Source organism: Electrophorus electricus, chromosome 12, assembly GCF_013358815.1.
Source record: "Electrophorus electricus isolate fEleEle1 chromosome 12, fEleEle1.pri, whole genome shotgun sequence".
Classification (NCBI taxonomy): Eukaryota; Metazoa; Chordata; class Actinopteri; order Gymnotiformes; family Gymnotidae; genus Electrophorus; species Electrophorus electricus.
The window spans coordinates 13,263,440-13,279,804 of NC_049546.1; the positions used below are offsets into that span (position 1 = coordinate 13,263,440).

General features: G+C 37.3%; 2 protein-coding genes across 4 annotated transcripts in view; one reads left to right on the plus strand and one right to left on the minus strand.

Annotated features, from left to right (window-relative positions):
* Nucleotides 1-4,142: 4,142 nt before the first annotated feature.
* magt1 (magnesium transporter 1) lies at nt 4,143-8,739 on the minus strand. Its single transcript, XM_027029029.2, has 10 exons — nt 8,625-8,739; nt 7,981-8,150; nt 7,761-7,878; nt 7,454-7,594; nt 7,099-7,239; nt 6,382-6,471; nt 6,109-6,172; nt 5,907-5,981; nt 5,667-5,757; nt 4,143-5,290 (listed from the first exon to the last, which is right to left on the minus strand). Exons 1-10 carry the CDS (start codon nt 8,703-8,705, stop codon nt 5,275-5,277), a joined length of 987 nt encoding a protein of 328 aa, XP_026884830.2. The 5' UTR covers nt 8,706-8,739; the 3' UTR covers nt 4,143-5,274.
* A 1,962-nt stretch (nt 8,740-10,701) lies between these two features.
* thoc2 (THO complex 2) overlaps nt 10,702-16,365 on the plus strand; it is a 56,208-nt gene continuing 50,544 nt past the window's right edge. For all 3 annotated transcript variants that reach the window (XR_004776719.1, XM_035532043.1, XM_027029027.2), the window contains exons 1-5: nt 10,702-10,791; nt 12,150-12,205; nt 13,124-13,215; nt 15,426-15,477; nt 16,274-16,344. Coding sequence is in view for 2 of the 3 variants with exons in the window: in XM_035532043.1 (XP_035387936.1) it covers nt 10,727-10,791; nt 12,150-12,205; nt 13,124-13,215; nt 15,426-15,477; nt 16,274-16,344 (336 nt within the window). In the remaining variant the exon portion in view is untranslated. The remainder of the gene's footprint in view (nt 10,792-12,149; nt 12,206-13,123; nt 13,216-15,425; nt 15,478-16,273; nt 16,345-16,365) is intronic.

A 16,365-nucleotide genomic window follows, 5' to 3' on the forward strand; every position in this document is an offset into this window, starting at 1 on the left:
TCTTATATTTTATATAACTAGAAAATAACCAAATCCTTAGGTCCAAAAATAAAACATAAATAAAACTTGCAAGAAAATTGGAATGAAGTGATTTATAATTCTATTTTTTTTTCATTTTTAAAATTGCAACTTTTACTTTACTTTTAATTCCACCTTTACACTTTCATTTGTTCATGAAATACTTGTATGAAAGAGCCCAGTTACTATATTGATCATTACAGCAGAGCTGCAAAATGAAATATGAGACCCTTATATCTTCCCTAGATTATTTTTCTTATGTACACAAGATCTGATGAGAAACAAAATGTTTCAGTTAAAATCTAGCCCTGACCAAAAGCAGCATTTAATATAACAGGGAACTACATGCTATCATACTTTCCTATTCCCATAGAATAGTTCATGTTTAGACTCTGCTGGCTGTTGGAGGCTGAAAGTTTGCAATATTCCCAGCCATTGTTTTTCTAGTTTTGGTTCATTCTCATGAGTCCTTGATTACATGAAATTGCATCATTCTTTGTGCCCCTCAATTAAAACATGGGTGGTCCCTGCATTCTTTTACATAAATGTCATCATTTGTTATTCAGGGAATGCAACACAAAGTTCTAACATTTTAGATACTTATATAGGACACCAAAAGTATTAATTTGTTAGTCATTTACTATTTTTAGTTGATTTTTCTCTAGACCATACACATAATGCTATGTGAGCCATGGATCCTGTTTATTTGATGCTGGGCATTTCAAAGTGAATAGATCAGTGAATCTACTACTCCACCTCAAACCCCCCCCCCCCCCCCCCCCCCCCCCAACATGTGTACATGCACACACACACACACACACAGTTACGGAGTGAGAGTGAGATCATAAACCAGAACGCTTAATGTTACTCGGTATAAGGTTTATTTGGTGTGGATATCATAGGAGAGATATGTGCAACTTACTTCATTTTCAATAGCAAGATGTGAGTTCCAAATTAATTATTATTTAGTGCCAACATCCATAATTGTGAATGGTATTTGAACATCTGCAAACGTGTTGCTATGCACATGGTAGTATAACCTATTTTCTGTGTCTGTGCACTTATGAGGGAAGCTGCTGTTCTGTCATTAACCCAGTACTCATTTTTGTTAGCATCGCAGATGACAAAAAGAAACAGATGCTGAGCGAGACCAACAACAGAAAAGGCCCCTTATAAGAGACACCTGTTAAGTGAGCAAAGTAAAGTTTTGTGTCAGCATATACAATAACTGTCAGAGCTGATCTACTGTAATTACATCTCTCACCAGCATATGGTAATTGAGCTGTTTTCAGGGTTATTTGGTAAATCTTTGCAAAACAGTTGTTGTCAGTGTCCTGAAAAGTTTTTTTCCAATATTAATAAAAATCTGGATAAAGCTAACTGGCATTTTTATGTTAACTAAAAGGTTGTCATGTGTTTATCCTGTTTCTGCTACCCTACAGGCCAAGCCATAAAAGGTGATTCATTTGGGCTTTAAATGACATATTTCATAAAACAATAAACAACCCATCCAGATGGAATTAAAGCAAATAAGCAGTTTTAATTGTCCACCAGCTCATTCATTTATAGAGCATTAAAACATATAACAGCTCCACTGTCAAGAAAGTGAATGCATTTCTAGCTCAACAAATTCATATGCTATATATAATTTAGCTTTTGAGGCATCTGGAAAATAAAGTATTTATTGTAACGATATTATTGCAGTCATATCTACATATGATAAAATGTGTCAATATAATTTTTCTCCAGTTGCCTGTTAGTAAACATTTTTCATGTTGTTTGTTAGCATCATCCTGCCCTGCATATCTTTTCGCATGGAGATGGTACTTGGTCGGAATTCTCCAAACTCACAGAAATGAGGATGTTTGTTATGGAAGTGTTATGTATGTCTGTGCAGTGCGAGTGCTTGGATCTATAGACATGGCTATACAACAACTGGGTCAATGAATCAACAAAATGATGGATCGTGCAGCTTTTGCAATAAACACACAATTAATATTTCAGTCTTTCTCTCCAACAAGTTACTGTATTAGCTTAGCCTAACAAAGCAGTGGCCAGAAAAAAAGCTGGTTTTGCATAAACAAATAATACGCATATATGCACATTACCTGTTCATTAAGTCAACTCTTATAATGCCAACAACTCTTGAAAATATGAAATGTCATTTCCTAACCTGATGATGATAGCCTTTGGTATTGCTATTCCACAATATCATCCTAACAGCAGTACACTTGAACATGCATGCTCAAAATGTACCTAAACTTTTAAATGTTCTAATAAACCCAAATCTGCATCCAGTCCTACTCCAGGAAGTGCTTAAGGGTGAGAAAGTGAAGTTTTTCCCCCCACAACATAGCAAAGTAAACTTGATAGACAACTTTACTGCAACACCAACATTTGGGTGGAGAAGGTTTCTTATTTTTTTAAAGAATCATTAGATCAAAGTCTTGATTAGAGACAACAAACAATTTTGTAATATGAAAACTTGATTATGAATTTGGACAGATAGCTTGTTTTTCCTGGTTTCTATTAGATGTGCAGTGAGCATTTCCTTCTCAATCCAAAAAACATGAGTCGTTTGATAACACACCAACTATATCACTCCATGCTGCCGATCAAGATCTAAATGACTACGAGAAAGGCTGAAGCCTGTAACACAAACATCTACATTAATTTAAGATCACTTTCACAAGGTGCAAATTGCAGCAGTGCACTAGAGTGGGTGTGAAGCCAGACTTAATCTACAAGAAATGGACCTTGTTTTATTTTTGTCCTTGTTTTCTAGCGTAAGATTCTTGCCATGCTTAGGTACACCTCAGGCTCAACTGAGTGACATCACCCAATGACTTCAAATGTCTACAAAACGCACTGTGATCCCTCTACTGAGAAAAAAGAACAGGTAAAACCACACTCCAGTTAAACTAATACTGTAACACTCTACTACTGGTCAGACAAGTAGACTGTTTATACAATGCATCAAAACCTTTGGAAGGCCACCGTCAAGTGGATGGTCCATATGAATGTCTTAATAAGAAAAAGAACAAATTAATTCTTTGTTGCAGAGGATGTAAATTGGCACATTAAAAATACTGGAACATTGACGATAAAGTGGATTATAATGGATACCAGTGATCAAGCTCCTGCTCCAGTATATTGCTGTACCAATGCTCCTTCTGCAGTGTTTTCTCTCACGGTCATAAAAACAAATACATAATCAGGAGATCTCAATCCTACCTAGAGGAAAGAAAAAGATTATGTCATGCAGGAAAACAGTTGACTGAGAACACTACCATAAAAAGAACTTTGCAAGCTGTCTTGACAACTGAGGAGAAAATGTAAAAAATAAAATAAAATAAAATAAAAAATCAACCCTACTGTCCTGGCGAAAGTGTATTTGCAACAAATACTGTTGACAGGTATCAGGAAATCAGTGCTGGGAATTTCTGGCATGAGAAGTCATGGAATGTCTATCTGAAGTCACAAAGTCTTACACCGAGTCTACGTTTCACTTTCAAACAGCTCTGAAGTCTGTTTACAATTCTGTCTGTCTGCCTTCATCACTTTAATGTTTATGAGCTGTTCATGTTTAATATTAAAACAGAAAAACACAATGCATCATCACACCAACCAAACATGAGGCCAATGTTGACCAGTGCTGGCGAGTTACTTTTAACGCGACTACCATATTTTAGTTTGAAATTGGGATCTAAATTTAGCCATGTGGTTGGCATCCGGAGAGCTGCGTATCCCCTACTGGCAGGCGGCCATCCAAGGAACAATGCAGGCCTTCTGCAGGGGAAACACCCGCTGCATGCTACTTAGCAGTCAGCCTGTTGCCTTATAAGGTATTAAAGGCAACTCTGGCGTGATTGGCTCACTGACATCCTAGCAAGGACATCTGGATTTACAGTGGCAAATAACCTTGCAGCACCTGTTCCAGTATGTAAATAAAAGCAAAAAGCAGGAAAATATAGAACTAAACAGTTGTCCTGAAAGCAATCCCATTCTTTTGTTGACATTGACCAATTGTGATATACATGGAAGGGGACAAATGATAATAAAAAAAGGAAATGAAAACCTAAGGAACAGTGAATCTCAAAGTAAACGGAAAACGAAAAAAGCAGTTAGTCCTAAATGTGATTATATTGTGAATACTCATGAACTAACTTGGCTAATAACAGCATAATAGCTGTATTATAGTTTGTGAATAAACATTTATAGCAGAAAGTATGGATTCTGCAGGTCTGCTACAAATATCCTCTTTTGTTTGATTACCAAGTTACTGATCAACTCGCCCCCCCCAAAAAAACCCAAAACTGAACCATGAAGTTAATTCTTCAATCAATTCCCCCTTCAATTACAAACATTTTAACACTTTTTAAATAAAAAAAAAATGTAATAAAAGTAACTGAGAACCATGAGTTTCAGCATCCAGTTGTTTCTGAGCAATGTAAAATGGGCATTTACAAAAGCACTTGTGCCACCTACTGTCCAGAATGTTACTCATTAGCTCAAGAGTGACAAACCTACCCATCAGGCAAAGCAGATAAAACAGAGATCCAAAGACAAGCAGTGGCAAAAAATGGATCCAAACTGGCAATTAAGGCACTTTTAATGGCAAAAGACAGCACCTGAGGCATAATGCAGAGCAGCACCGACGTTTTCAGCATAGCCATAAAAGTCACTTCACAATCACACTGGCCAGGAGCAAGGTTACCAAAATCATCACAACATAATTCATTGTCAGACTGCAGACTAAATACCACTGTAAATGTTTAATAGTGAATATTTAAACATGACAATGGTTTGGGAAACCATGCTCAGGCCAGGACATTCACATACTCAGTGAAATGCAATTACACTGAAGAACAGCCTGCTTCCTTTTGACTTTGGAACTTAATATGTACATTTGTCAGGAGGTAGAATGAAAAACACTGTGCTTGCCCTCATATGTCTTCCAAATTAGTGTCTGCCTTTTTTAACGAGGCAAACATGTTGTAACATGGTAAATATTGAATTGCATACTCTGCCTGCAATAATGAATTGACTAGCAAGCAATACAATGCATGTATTCTAATCACTTTTTGGATCCCTGCTTGAAATTGTTTACTCAGATTTAAATTAAAAAAAGCATATAATCCTAAACGAATAATCACTGTGAACCATTAAGGCACCTTAAAACTGTAGAAAGTTCTGAAAAGACTTGGTACTTGATAAGTTAATCTTCTGTTGGAATATTCTTCAGGAGGTCTACATTTAACTTATAAGGAAGCTGTGAATAAAGGAAAAAGCAATTTGTTTAAATCAAATCAAATGAGAGGATATTAAATTCAGTTTCTCTTCCTAATCCAAAAACAAGTTTAGTGTATAGTCATGTGCTAATTATGGAAGTCTACCAATTATGTTTTTTTCAAGCATAAGCAACATCACACATTACAATGGTGCTGCAACACCTGGGAAAATGTGCAACAGTCCAGAAAAAAAAGCACTAGGTGTTTCTGTCTCCCTCAGAAAACCCAAAAGGGTTTGATTGGAAAGAAAAATAAATAAATCGGCCTTGTAGGTACAGGCGAAGCAGCAGTACTCTGCTCTGTGAAAAGCTGTCAGTGATAATACAAAACACCTTTGCTGCATCACAAAAAGCCTACCTGTAAGGGTAGCCATGGTATTTGGCCCTGAAGATGGACAACAGCCAGCTGAAGAAGAGAACCACCAGTCCAATCCCAGCAATGCACATGACTACAATGAGAGACAGATAGGTTAAAGGAGTAGTCCGGCCAAATATGGTAACCTGGTTAACTATAAAGGGAAGTTAGCAAGTCATAGCTAGCAGCTCTCTTATTTGTCTAATTCTAATCTACTGAATAACTGTCATAAGACCAACATACTTTTTCTCTTCCCGATGTCCACGTTAGACGTCGCTGCCTCATGTAGAAGCACTAACCCTAAAGTAACAGCCGCATCTGAATCAGAGTTAAGGCAATGGTGAGTGTGAGAGAGTGGTTGAGAGCATTAGGCTGGATCACCTAAAGGGGGGGGGGGTTGAGTTACTTAAATAATAGTGTCCTGCTTATTTATCATAAAGGATACTGAAAAGGAGAACAATGTGTGTCTCTGCCACAAACTGAGCTTGGCTGCTGCCATGAATGTAGCTCTGGGAGATAAAACAGCAAAAACACAGGCTGCTCATGAGGAAGCCATTAGTCCCAAGAAATGGGTAAAACATTCAAAATGGACAAGAAAATAATAACACTTCATTTTTATGTTGTACTTCATCTTAAAATTCAAACATTGCTGGCTGCTACTAGTTTTTATTCAATAGTAGTTATGTCATCCTGTTAGTCATGAGGCCTGAGCACGAACCACTTGTCCAGTGCTGGGATTCTTGTGAGCATATGGAGGTCCTCGAATATGGTTCCACATTTGGCCTGATGTCATAATCAAAACAAAACACTGAAGGAAAAGAGAAAATCTTGAGGATCAAATGCACAGAATTCAGTTGACCTGTCATAGCATTGCTATTACAACATGTGCAGTGAAACATTACAAAGTGCATTTGAGCTTATTAAAATATCTCTCATTATGACCTAAACTGGATTTTGAACCATTAACTAATTTGTATTTGATAGTATTTGATATATATGTTTATGCAACTGTGGTTTCTTTTTTTCAGGACTTTTTCATATTTATCAGAGTATGATATTGACATATTCTCTGTCATAAGACTGAATATTTAATATCTGGTATGCCTTCTTCATGTAAAGCTTTCTGAAAAGAATGTTATAGTCTATCTTTTGTCATTGCTGATAGCACTGTTCTCTCTGGTTAGCATTTCTTCCCCATTTCATATAACCAGTTTGAAACATTTATAGATTGTTCAGAAGTAGTCACATAAAACTGCTTGTGCCTGACATATCCAAATCTGACCGACATTAGCATATACAAAAATGGCTAATTTACATGGATCTGAAACAACACTTACACCCTCACAGTGAAACTACATAAAGGGATTCTGTAACAGAATAAACATATCACTTCTACTTAAAGATGCATTTGTTCACACACAGAGTAAATACTGACCAGTGCAGAGAAAGCCCAGACATTCTTGTTGTAGAGGAACTCTAAATTATTGCGCCGTAGGTAGGCCAGACTGCCGATGAGAGCCAGAAGCAAGCCCAGCATCAATGGCCCCGCATAGTTAGGTGGTCTTATCACCCTAATCTGTTTGGGAAACACAAACAAACAATAAAATTACATGCCAGACATCTTTATGCATTAAGTAAACAATGGATATCAATGTTCCTCTACACATGAAGTCTAATGAAAAGAAAGCATACATAAATTAAGTGTACAAACTAGTAAGGGTCAAAGCATAAAGATGCTGGATACGCAACTCGCTAGAACAGAATGACATGGCAATTGCATTAACGCTTACATGAACGTCGGTCCGGTCAGCCACCCATCGAGCAATCTGCTCGGCTGCAAAGCCTCGAACCTGCAGCTCGTACGTGTCTGCACGCTTGGGCTTCCCTTTGGAGGGGAAGTTGATGAACGTAGGGGCCGAGTTCATGCTGAGCTGTGGAATGGACTTTGATTAGACTAGTCTTCATTACTATCAGGTCATCTTTAAGCAACCCTCAAACTCTTTACGTTGATACCATTCAGCAAAAACACAAATGTACACATCCAATGTGTATGAACCAACTTATCCTGAAAGTGTAGCAGGGAAAATTCTTAGTTACCATTTGGAAAACGTCAGCGCCCTCATCAAAATCCACCAGTGCAAAGAAAACCTTGTTGGTAAATGCACTGGAGTAGCGCCAAGAATTAGCAAGAATTTGGTATTCTTCATCCGCTTGCCTAAACACATGGCCAAAGATGAGCAAAGAAGCATAAGAGCAAACTCAGAGCTTTCAGAGAAACCTCATGGCTTAGTAATGTGTGTGGCGCACGGTTACTTACCTGCAAACTGCACACTGTCTCTGAGGCTGAAGGGCAGTAAACATGATGATCACGGAATAGTTACGTGGGGGTGCTCTGACAAATCGTCTGAACTTTTCTCCATTCATTCTAATCACAGCTCTCTTACTGGCCCAATCCATCATCTGTCCGACCTTCTCGGAGAGGAGCGTCTGAGGACAAATTCAGCATAACGCAGATGTCCTTACAGTAAATGGCTATCTAACAGTAATATCCAATTTGTCCACAGGAAAAAAAAAAAAAGCTCATTTGGGTAACGAACGCTAGCTTTACTTCCTGGTAAATGGTTGGCTAGCAAAATAGCTCTCTAAACGTTACCACACGCCAGGCAACGTACACTAGCTAAAACTCTGCACTTAAAACATGTACATTCAAATGTTATGCTTCTTTTGACATTCTGAGTATTCGCATTTTAATTACTGCTGAGCTAGACAGCTAGCTAGATAGTTTTCTAGGTAATTATAGCGATATTTAAATCTCGCTAACCTAGCTAGGATAGCTAGTATTAGCTAGCTAACCTACATTCCAAGATATGATACTGTAGCTTGATATTTGGATTACCTGCAGTTTTAAATAATTGTCTACACGCACTAATAATCCGAAAAATGCAAAGACAATTCACAAACCTCTTTTTTCTTCTGGCCATTTGAAGACGTTCCATAAAATAACACAACAAAGGAAAGTGGTATCAAAAGTTTAGAAAACATTTCTAAAGCTCCCACTATGGGCCACGATTGCGGTCCAGGAACTCCTTGTAACTTTTCTATTGGATGCTTATGGTGATACAAATGTTGAGCATAAATTTCAAAATAAAAGTCCTGGAGCTCCGCGTCTCTTTATTGCCGCTTCAGCGTGCCCAGAGCACTTGAAAAAACCCATGTAGTGGAAAATGTTCTTGCTCATTTTTATTGTCATTACATGTACAAAAGTTTACAGTATAACAACAAGATTTTCCAGAAGTATTGTGATGTATCCTTAAGCAAACAGTAATAACATGCATAATAAAGGGCAGTAACGTGTGTTAATTTAGGCTTGAAAATTGCTCTCCAGGCAGTATGCAACACAGCATCTTCAAAGCTTTACAAGATTTATTCTAAAAAACAAATCCAGTTAATAAAACGTTACCTCACTTTCTGTATGGTGTACACCAATCAACCCAAAAGCAGAAAAAAATCTTAAAATATTTTTACATTATTCACCATTCACACAATCTTCAATCTAAAATTCATCTTGGCTACAAATCATCTATATCTAGTTTAACACTGTTTAACACCATTTGCTAAAGTGGCAGGGCCTCTGAGTTCTAAAGCATCAGTAGACATTTGTGGCTGGCAGATTCATCATGTACAGACAGAAATAGACCAGGAATGAGTCATATTCCAAGTACACAGTCACAATGTTAAAAGAAAACTGCCTACTTTAATAAAACACCATCAGACTTTGAAATAAATTATTTCAGATCTTTGCTGTTGTACAATTGCAAGCTAAATATCTTCCAGTAACATCCTTACCCCTAAGATGTTATGGGTAAACACCCATTCCACTATGTCAGGAAGAGTTATTGGCACATTTATTCAGAGGATAACTATAAAAAAAGAATCTATCAAATTCAAAGAACAACAACTAAGGCATTAATCAAATATGCAGTAGGCTACATATATGAAATAATTGCATTAAATAAATGCAAGTGGAATTTACCTATTAAACATAAAACAGGTGTGGATAGATTTTCCTTTCTTGGTCACTATTTAAAAATGTACACACTTTTAGTATTTGCAATATTACAATAAAGTTTGACAGAGCACTCTCAACCGTTTCACGACGAGTTATACTGTGTATGACTATGTATGTGACAAATAAACCAAACTTGAACTTGAACTTGACTTATTGCTGGTTTATTTAATATGTGTCATATATGTCAATGATCACCTTGCTTAGTGTGAGAACAGGATTCTGTATCTTAGATAAAGAGGCTTTATGATAGGTGTAGCAACAGCACAGAAAGATTCTAAGCATTTAAGTGCCAAGATAGACGCACACCCATCTCCACAGACTGTAATGAGTCTATGATTAAGCCACTATCATGACTTAAAGTGGTGTTTGTAGAGGTCATGTAGAGCTAGGTTTTTGATGTGCTTGAACCTCTGCACTTTTGAACAGCACTAACAACTTCAATCTTTAAAAACATTTTAGGAGAAGAGTTGTGTTCCCATCCTAAATGGCGATAATATAAACAGTTTATTGCAGAAAGGTACATTTGAGAGCTAGGTACATTTACAGCATTTAGCTGATGCTGTTAAAGGCTTTGCTCAGGAGCCCAACAGTGGCAAACTGGCAGTGGTGGTGCTTGAAATGGCAACCTTCTGATTACTAGTCAAGTACCTTAACTACTGAGCAACCACTGGCTTATTGTAGCCTATAAGTGATGAAGCCTTAAGACTAAATTCTAAAACTCTTACAATTTTATGCTCACCAACCACTTCTAATAGAACACTGAATGAAAAGGGTTAAGCGTTTCATGTGTATGTGTAATTATATAGTCATATCACGCGCTGTGATAAGGCTGTGTTGAAATAAGCCTCCTTTGAATTATTTCACTTACTGCACCTCTTTGACTCTGGTGAAGTTTTCAATCGCCCCACACTCCGACATCCCAGAATGCATGCAATTTGATGTGACCCGGCGCATTGTACTAAACATCCGGGCGAAGTGTGGTGTAGTGGGGAAGATGGCGACGTTGATCCTCCCTACTGATTGGATCAAAAACTGGGAAAAATCCGGAAAAAATGAGTTGTGAGTAGATTTTTTTTACTACTGAGACATATAGTGTAGCAGAAACAAACTTAGAATTTGTTTGTTTTTCAAATTAAGTCAAATTAATAAAGCGTGCATTCTTCATTGTCATTTCACCCAGTTTCTCTTGGTTGTCTTGCTAGGTGGCTAAGTAGCTAGTTACTTGGTTAGCTAGCTAGCTAGCCAGCAGGATGCAATGTGGCCAGTAGCTAGCTAGATGTGAAATAGTAGGGCAAATAGAATGCAGGATAAAAGAACACGTAATGCCACAAAAGCATCGTGTGAAAATGTGCTTTTAACTGACTCGAAAGCTACATACGTACTATATGGGCATGGTTTATGAATGGAATAGCTTAACGATCATAACTAATAAGACATGACGCAAATGTTCGTAGCTAGCAAGTTAATTGTTCATCGCATTACCGATTATCAATGGCTGGCTAGCTACGTGACAGATTTAGCTAGCTAAAAAATAACTAAATATCAGACCTCTAACATTAGGAGATATTTTAGCTAGTTAGCGACCTATATATTTACCTTCCTTAGTAGTTGCCAGATATAGCTAGGTATTCTAAATAGCAGGTTATTCTGAACCTTGGGTTTACTAACCTAGTGATATTTATGAAGTCAGTACAGTCTTTTGACATTCGCGTGATTATCTGTTTAGCTAGCTAGCTGTGCTAGCTAATTACTGCGAGGTCACAACGTAACAGATGAGCTAACCTAGGTTGGTAAAACGTTGCGAACTAATTTTATCGAATTGAACATAGCGATATATTGCTAGTTAGCTTAGCGAATTTAAAGAATTGCAATTATTAACCCGCAACAGATGCAAACAGACGAATTCGGAAGTTGCTTGATGGCTAGCTAATATTAACTACATTTGGCTGGCTAGATATCAGCTTTCGACGATTCCGTAATGTGAGCTAGCTAGCGTTAGTGTGCTAGCAAAATTCGCATATTTGCAGGCTCCACTAAGAAAATGGCAACTTCCCTTCGTTGCAGGTGGCACGCTGCTGCATAGGTAGCGTTTAGCTTTCTATAGCATTTGAACAACAGGAGACGAGATAGCTAGTTAATCAGCGTGGTTTAAGGGCTATCAAGAATGTGTGGCATGAACTACGGCGACGTTGAACTCTGGCAGAAAGTCGTTCAGTAAACACCTGGTAGCATTTCAGTGAGGCGATGCTTGCCATTCGTGCTAGGTAGCAATGCAACATTTTGGCGGCACACAGAAGGCTGCAGCTAGCTAGCAGTATGCACTTTTTTGCTGGGATAAACAAAAAAGTCCATTTGTGTGCGTCAGAAGTTTAGGTATAGTACATCATTTCTCACAATTTTTGTTTTTTTCTTTGTAGCATGCAGCTGTGTCAGGATCTTGCAGGGAAACCCAACAATGAAGTGTTCCTTAAAGGTGAGTATGAGAATGAGTGAGTGAATATTAATAAATAATGGATTTAATATAATGTCAAATTAGCTGCTTACCTTTTTGAATCTCTTTATTTGCTACCTTAATTACACTTGACTACTGCCTGCAGAGGGAATTTTTAAATGGGTTCCCACTGGTCAGTGAATTAAAAAAATGTCTATTCCAGACATCGAAAGTCAGGGATTTTGTTTTTTGGTGACGTCATGATATCAGGGACATTTCTTTGTAGCATCTTTAAGTTGCCATTTAGTGAAATGCTATATTTACACACATTTCCCATAATGGGGTATTGGTTGTTGTGGTTATTTGATTTTTCGGTGTCAATTTAACCTACTCAGCCTGTTTTTCATTATAGGTCAAGGAAGTTCAGCTTTTAACTTAGTTGAAAGTCAGGGAGTTTGACATTTGGTTTAGTGTGCAAACCCTGTTTTAAAATGTGGTATGTTGGTTAGAAATCCTTATGACTAATGCAGTTTTCATATGGATGAAACTTGAGATTCAAATAAATGGTGAAATGTGTTGTCTATAAAAGTAATTTCTGGTTTTGATCTGTCATATCAATATTTTAAGATGCTAAATAATTGCAGAGAAAGTTATGCCCTTGATGTTTTTCATATTATGTCTAATGTTTAGGGTAGTTAGAGTAGTCTGTGCTTTGATTTTATATTACTTACTAGTGAGATATTTGCTGCTGTTTAACACTGTATTTTGTTTGTAAAATAGCACAGAACTGCTATCCTGACTGACCAGGCTTCGGAGGAAATTTAACTGCTGCATTTAGCATAGTTAGGAGAGTTAATCTAATTTTAATTGGTGTCTGAAACCACAAGGATTCACGGATTATTTTGTAACCACCTTTTTCCTTTGTAGTAATTTGCTTGGGGTTTGTGTTTTATTTCATAGATCTCCAGACAGCTCTTTATGAGCTTTGCTGGCATGTTGTCCACGGTGGTCTCAAGGTTGATGTGGCTGCCAGCATTTTGGCTGATGTTATGGTGAGTGCCAGCATGGGCTAGCTTTGGGCACACCTCAGTACACTAATCTGTGCTAATAAAATAGAGCATAGTTCCACTGAGGCTAATGGAATTGATACCAGTACTGATCCTATTAATGAAATTGGACATTGGCCAGACATGCTAAATCCTATTACATTTTTGTAGTTATTAAATTGTAACTACAATTTTATTAATCCTCTAAGATAATATAATAAAAAATTCTAGAAGCCTGTAATGTTTGTGTACTATCTCCATCATTGTACATAAGCATCTTCTGTAAACATTTTTTAAATTAAAAAGAATCAAGATTAGAATAAGAAGAGTGGGATCAGTGCATCCTTGCCTTAGTGGTTTTGTTTCCACTGCTATTATACACCTAAAGATATAAATCATTTGATGTTTGCTGTTGTGCTCCATGGTTTTGAAGCCCTGAATGTTGTGTGCAGTTTGTATATATTGTTCATATTTTGTTTCATATATTACTCACAGCCTGTATTGTTTACATCGGCTCACTTATTATATTTTAGATTTGTTCTGGAATCAGTGTTTGCCAGCACTGCTTACTATCTGCCCAAATGCTGGTGGAGTTAATTAATTGGAATAATTGGAGTAATTAATTAATTGAAGCAAGTGGAACAGTTTTCACTTAAAGAAGGAGGGTAATATAAGCATTCAGCTTTTTTTCCTCTTGTTTCTTAAGTTTTGCAAGAATATGCACTTAATAGTTACATGATCACCTTACTAAAACTAATGCGCTTTGCTGATGGATTTGGGCAGTTTGGATTTCTACTGTGGAAAAGACTCCTTCAGCATTATTTGCTGAACAGTGCTATGCAGCCTACATGATGAGTAGGGAGGAGTTTAATATTTTTAAGGAGTGCTGCCCCAAATACTTGGGCCCAAAAAACGTGCCTAGAATGCACCTTGGTGTTTACAAACTGCTACCCAAATATCGCTCTTAAAAACACTAAAGTTAGTTATAGCTTTAATATCTATAATAGATCTCTTTGAATAACTAAAATAGCTCTTTATAAGAGTTCTATTTTATAATTAATCATATCATTACCATAACCTTGTGTAAAAGTTCTATTACTAATGTGTAACGAGTATACTGGTGATGGTTCAAATGATCGGAAATGTATGGCATATAGACTGCTGAACAATAGACCTACTTGTAAAAAGATTGCTAACCTTGCACATTTTGACCTCAAAATAGTCCTGCCTTCAAGGTACAGGTGAATGGACTTGATGTCATGTGGTGGGGAGGTATGCTTATCTGTTCTGTATACAGTGCACTGGTTCGTTCCGTTTGCATTTGTTGTGTATGTAGATTTGAAAGCTGGTGTGATGAACAATTTATTTATTGTAAGTGAACCCAAAGAAATATAATACTCTAGAGAAAGTTTGTCATTTGTCCAATAAAATGTGTCCATGTTGTTTGTACTCATTTGTTTAAATATTTCTTTGAATTCTGGTTAGTTCTGCAGTTATCCACTCTCCTATATTTCCTTTTTAATAAAAAAATATTATTATTATTATTATTATTAAATTTTTTTGTGTGTTGGATTTGCAATAAAACAGTGAATTACTTTGTTAGGCGTTAACTATAGCTCAAGTGCCTCTTACAATATGATGACCCTGGCCCAGCATTCAACAGGCATGATGCAATTTTATATTTCCTGTACCAACTGGGTGCTGTGCTCTTGGGTTTTTCAGATCAGACCTTGCATATGTGATGCTTGCGTTGGCTACGTGGTATGTGGATCCGGGGGCAGAAGTACTCCCCAGATTGGTTTGGCTGCTGTTGTGACAGTTTATCAGGAATGATGAAACTACTGTCCTAAGTGCAGATGAAACCTGCTGCTGATGGATTACCTCCTTCGCTTTGCTTGCTGGGAGTTCAGTGCTGTAGTTGTCTTTTGTATTAGTCTCATGTCCACCAACTTTTTCACACCAACTACTTCACTTTTGAAGTAGAACCATTATTTGAAATGAGCAAGTGGCCTTGGGGTTGCATTTTATTGAGTGGAATTTCTCAGTTAGCAGGAAAAGTTAGTGCTTTAAGACTTCAAACAAGACAGTCCAGCTAAGAAGTCTCGTTTTATGAAAATGTTTTCTTCACCCTGAGTCACTGTAATGTCATTGTCAGGCTGTGAAGATTATTTATTGGTTTAGGCTGTGTGGTAATTCTAATTAAATTTCTTTTTCAGGAACTGCGAGAAGACATGCCATCTGTTTTAGCTGATGTTTTTTGTGTACTAGGTAAGTGGTTGCATTATTTTCTTGACCAAAATGCGGCACTTACTGTTACCTAATTAAGAGATGAGCTGTAGAGATCAGCGGGTGAACTGTTAGTCCTTGTATCCACTAAGCTGGAGGGCTTAACTAGGTACCCTGCTGTTTCTTTTTTCATGAGGTGTGTAAATGATGCATCCTCGTCACCTAAATTGTTTTTGCTCTGATTACATGCTTCAAGCTCGTGCCCTATTAGCATTTTCCATCGAAATTAGACTGAAGACGTATCGTCATTACCTGCTGTGATACTGATGTGTATGACAGGTTCTGGTCAAGGCAACATGGGCAAGATTTCTAATTCATAACCACCTGGGTCTAGTCAAATTGAATAGGTGCCAGGTGATGTGTTCACTTCAAGCATGTATGATGTCTGTTGGCAAAGTGCCTAGATTGCTTCCTTTAATGTTAGTTCTTCACTTCACAGAATAAACAAGCCTTTAAATCTGCCTGATCTGAAAGGATTTTCCACTGCATGTGAATGTGGGGTATATTGTGTTATGCTGTCCATCTTCATTTGACCTACCTACCTTACTGTCTACAACTTCCTGAAGGATTTAACTTGTATTTGAAATAAGACATGTGTAACACCTTTTCCAAGCACTCTGTTATTCTGTATAATTTAGATTCAGCAGTTTAAGTGGTATATTAGTATGATTATCACACACAGATTATAAGATTTTTACTTGCCTCGGCAGCATATACCTCAACTTCCCACTTTCGGACACTGAACTCATGAACTCTTCACATTTTTACCTAACATCAGATATTGAGACTGGTTGTCTGGAGGAGAAGCACAAGCGTGACCATTTTACCCAGCTGGTGGGAGCATGTTTGGTAAGTGCCACTTGCACCTTT

What these genes read in the sequence shown, in the direction of transcription:
- magt1 (XM_027029029.2), bottom strand. Translation starts at nt 8,705, where the DNA reads ATGTTTTCTAAACTTTTGATACCACTTTCCTTTGTTGTGTTATTTTAT. An exon ending in AGACAGTGTGCAGTTTGCAG is followed by an intron (nt 7,879 to 7,980) that starts GTAAGTAACCGT and finishes CCATGTGTTTAG; the next exon opens with GCAAGCGGATGAAGAATACC. An exon ending in GGACATCGGGAAGAGAAAAA is followed by an intron (nt 5,758 to 5,906) that starts GTATGTTGGTCT and finishes CTCTCATTGTAG; the next exon opens with TCATGTGCATTGCTGGGATT.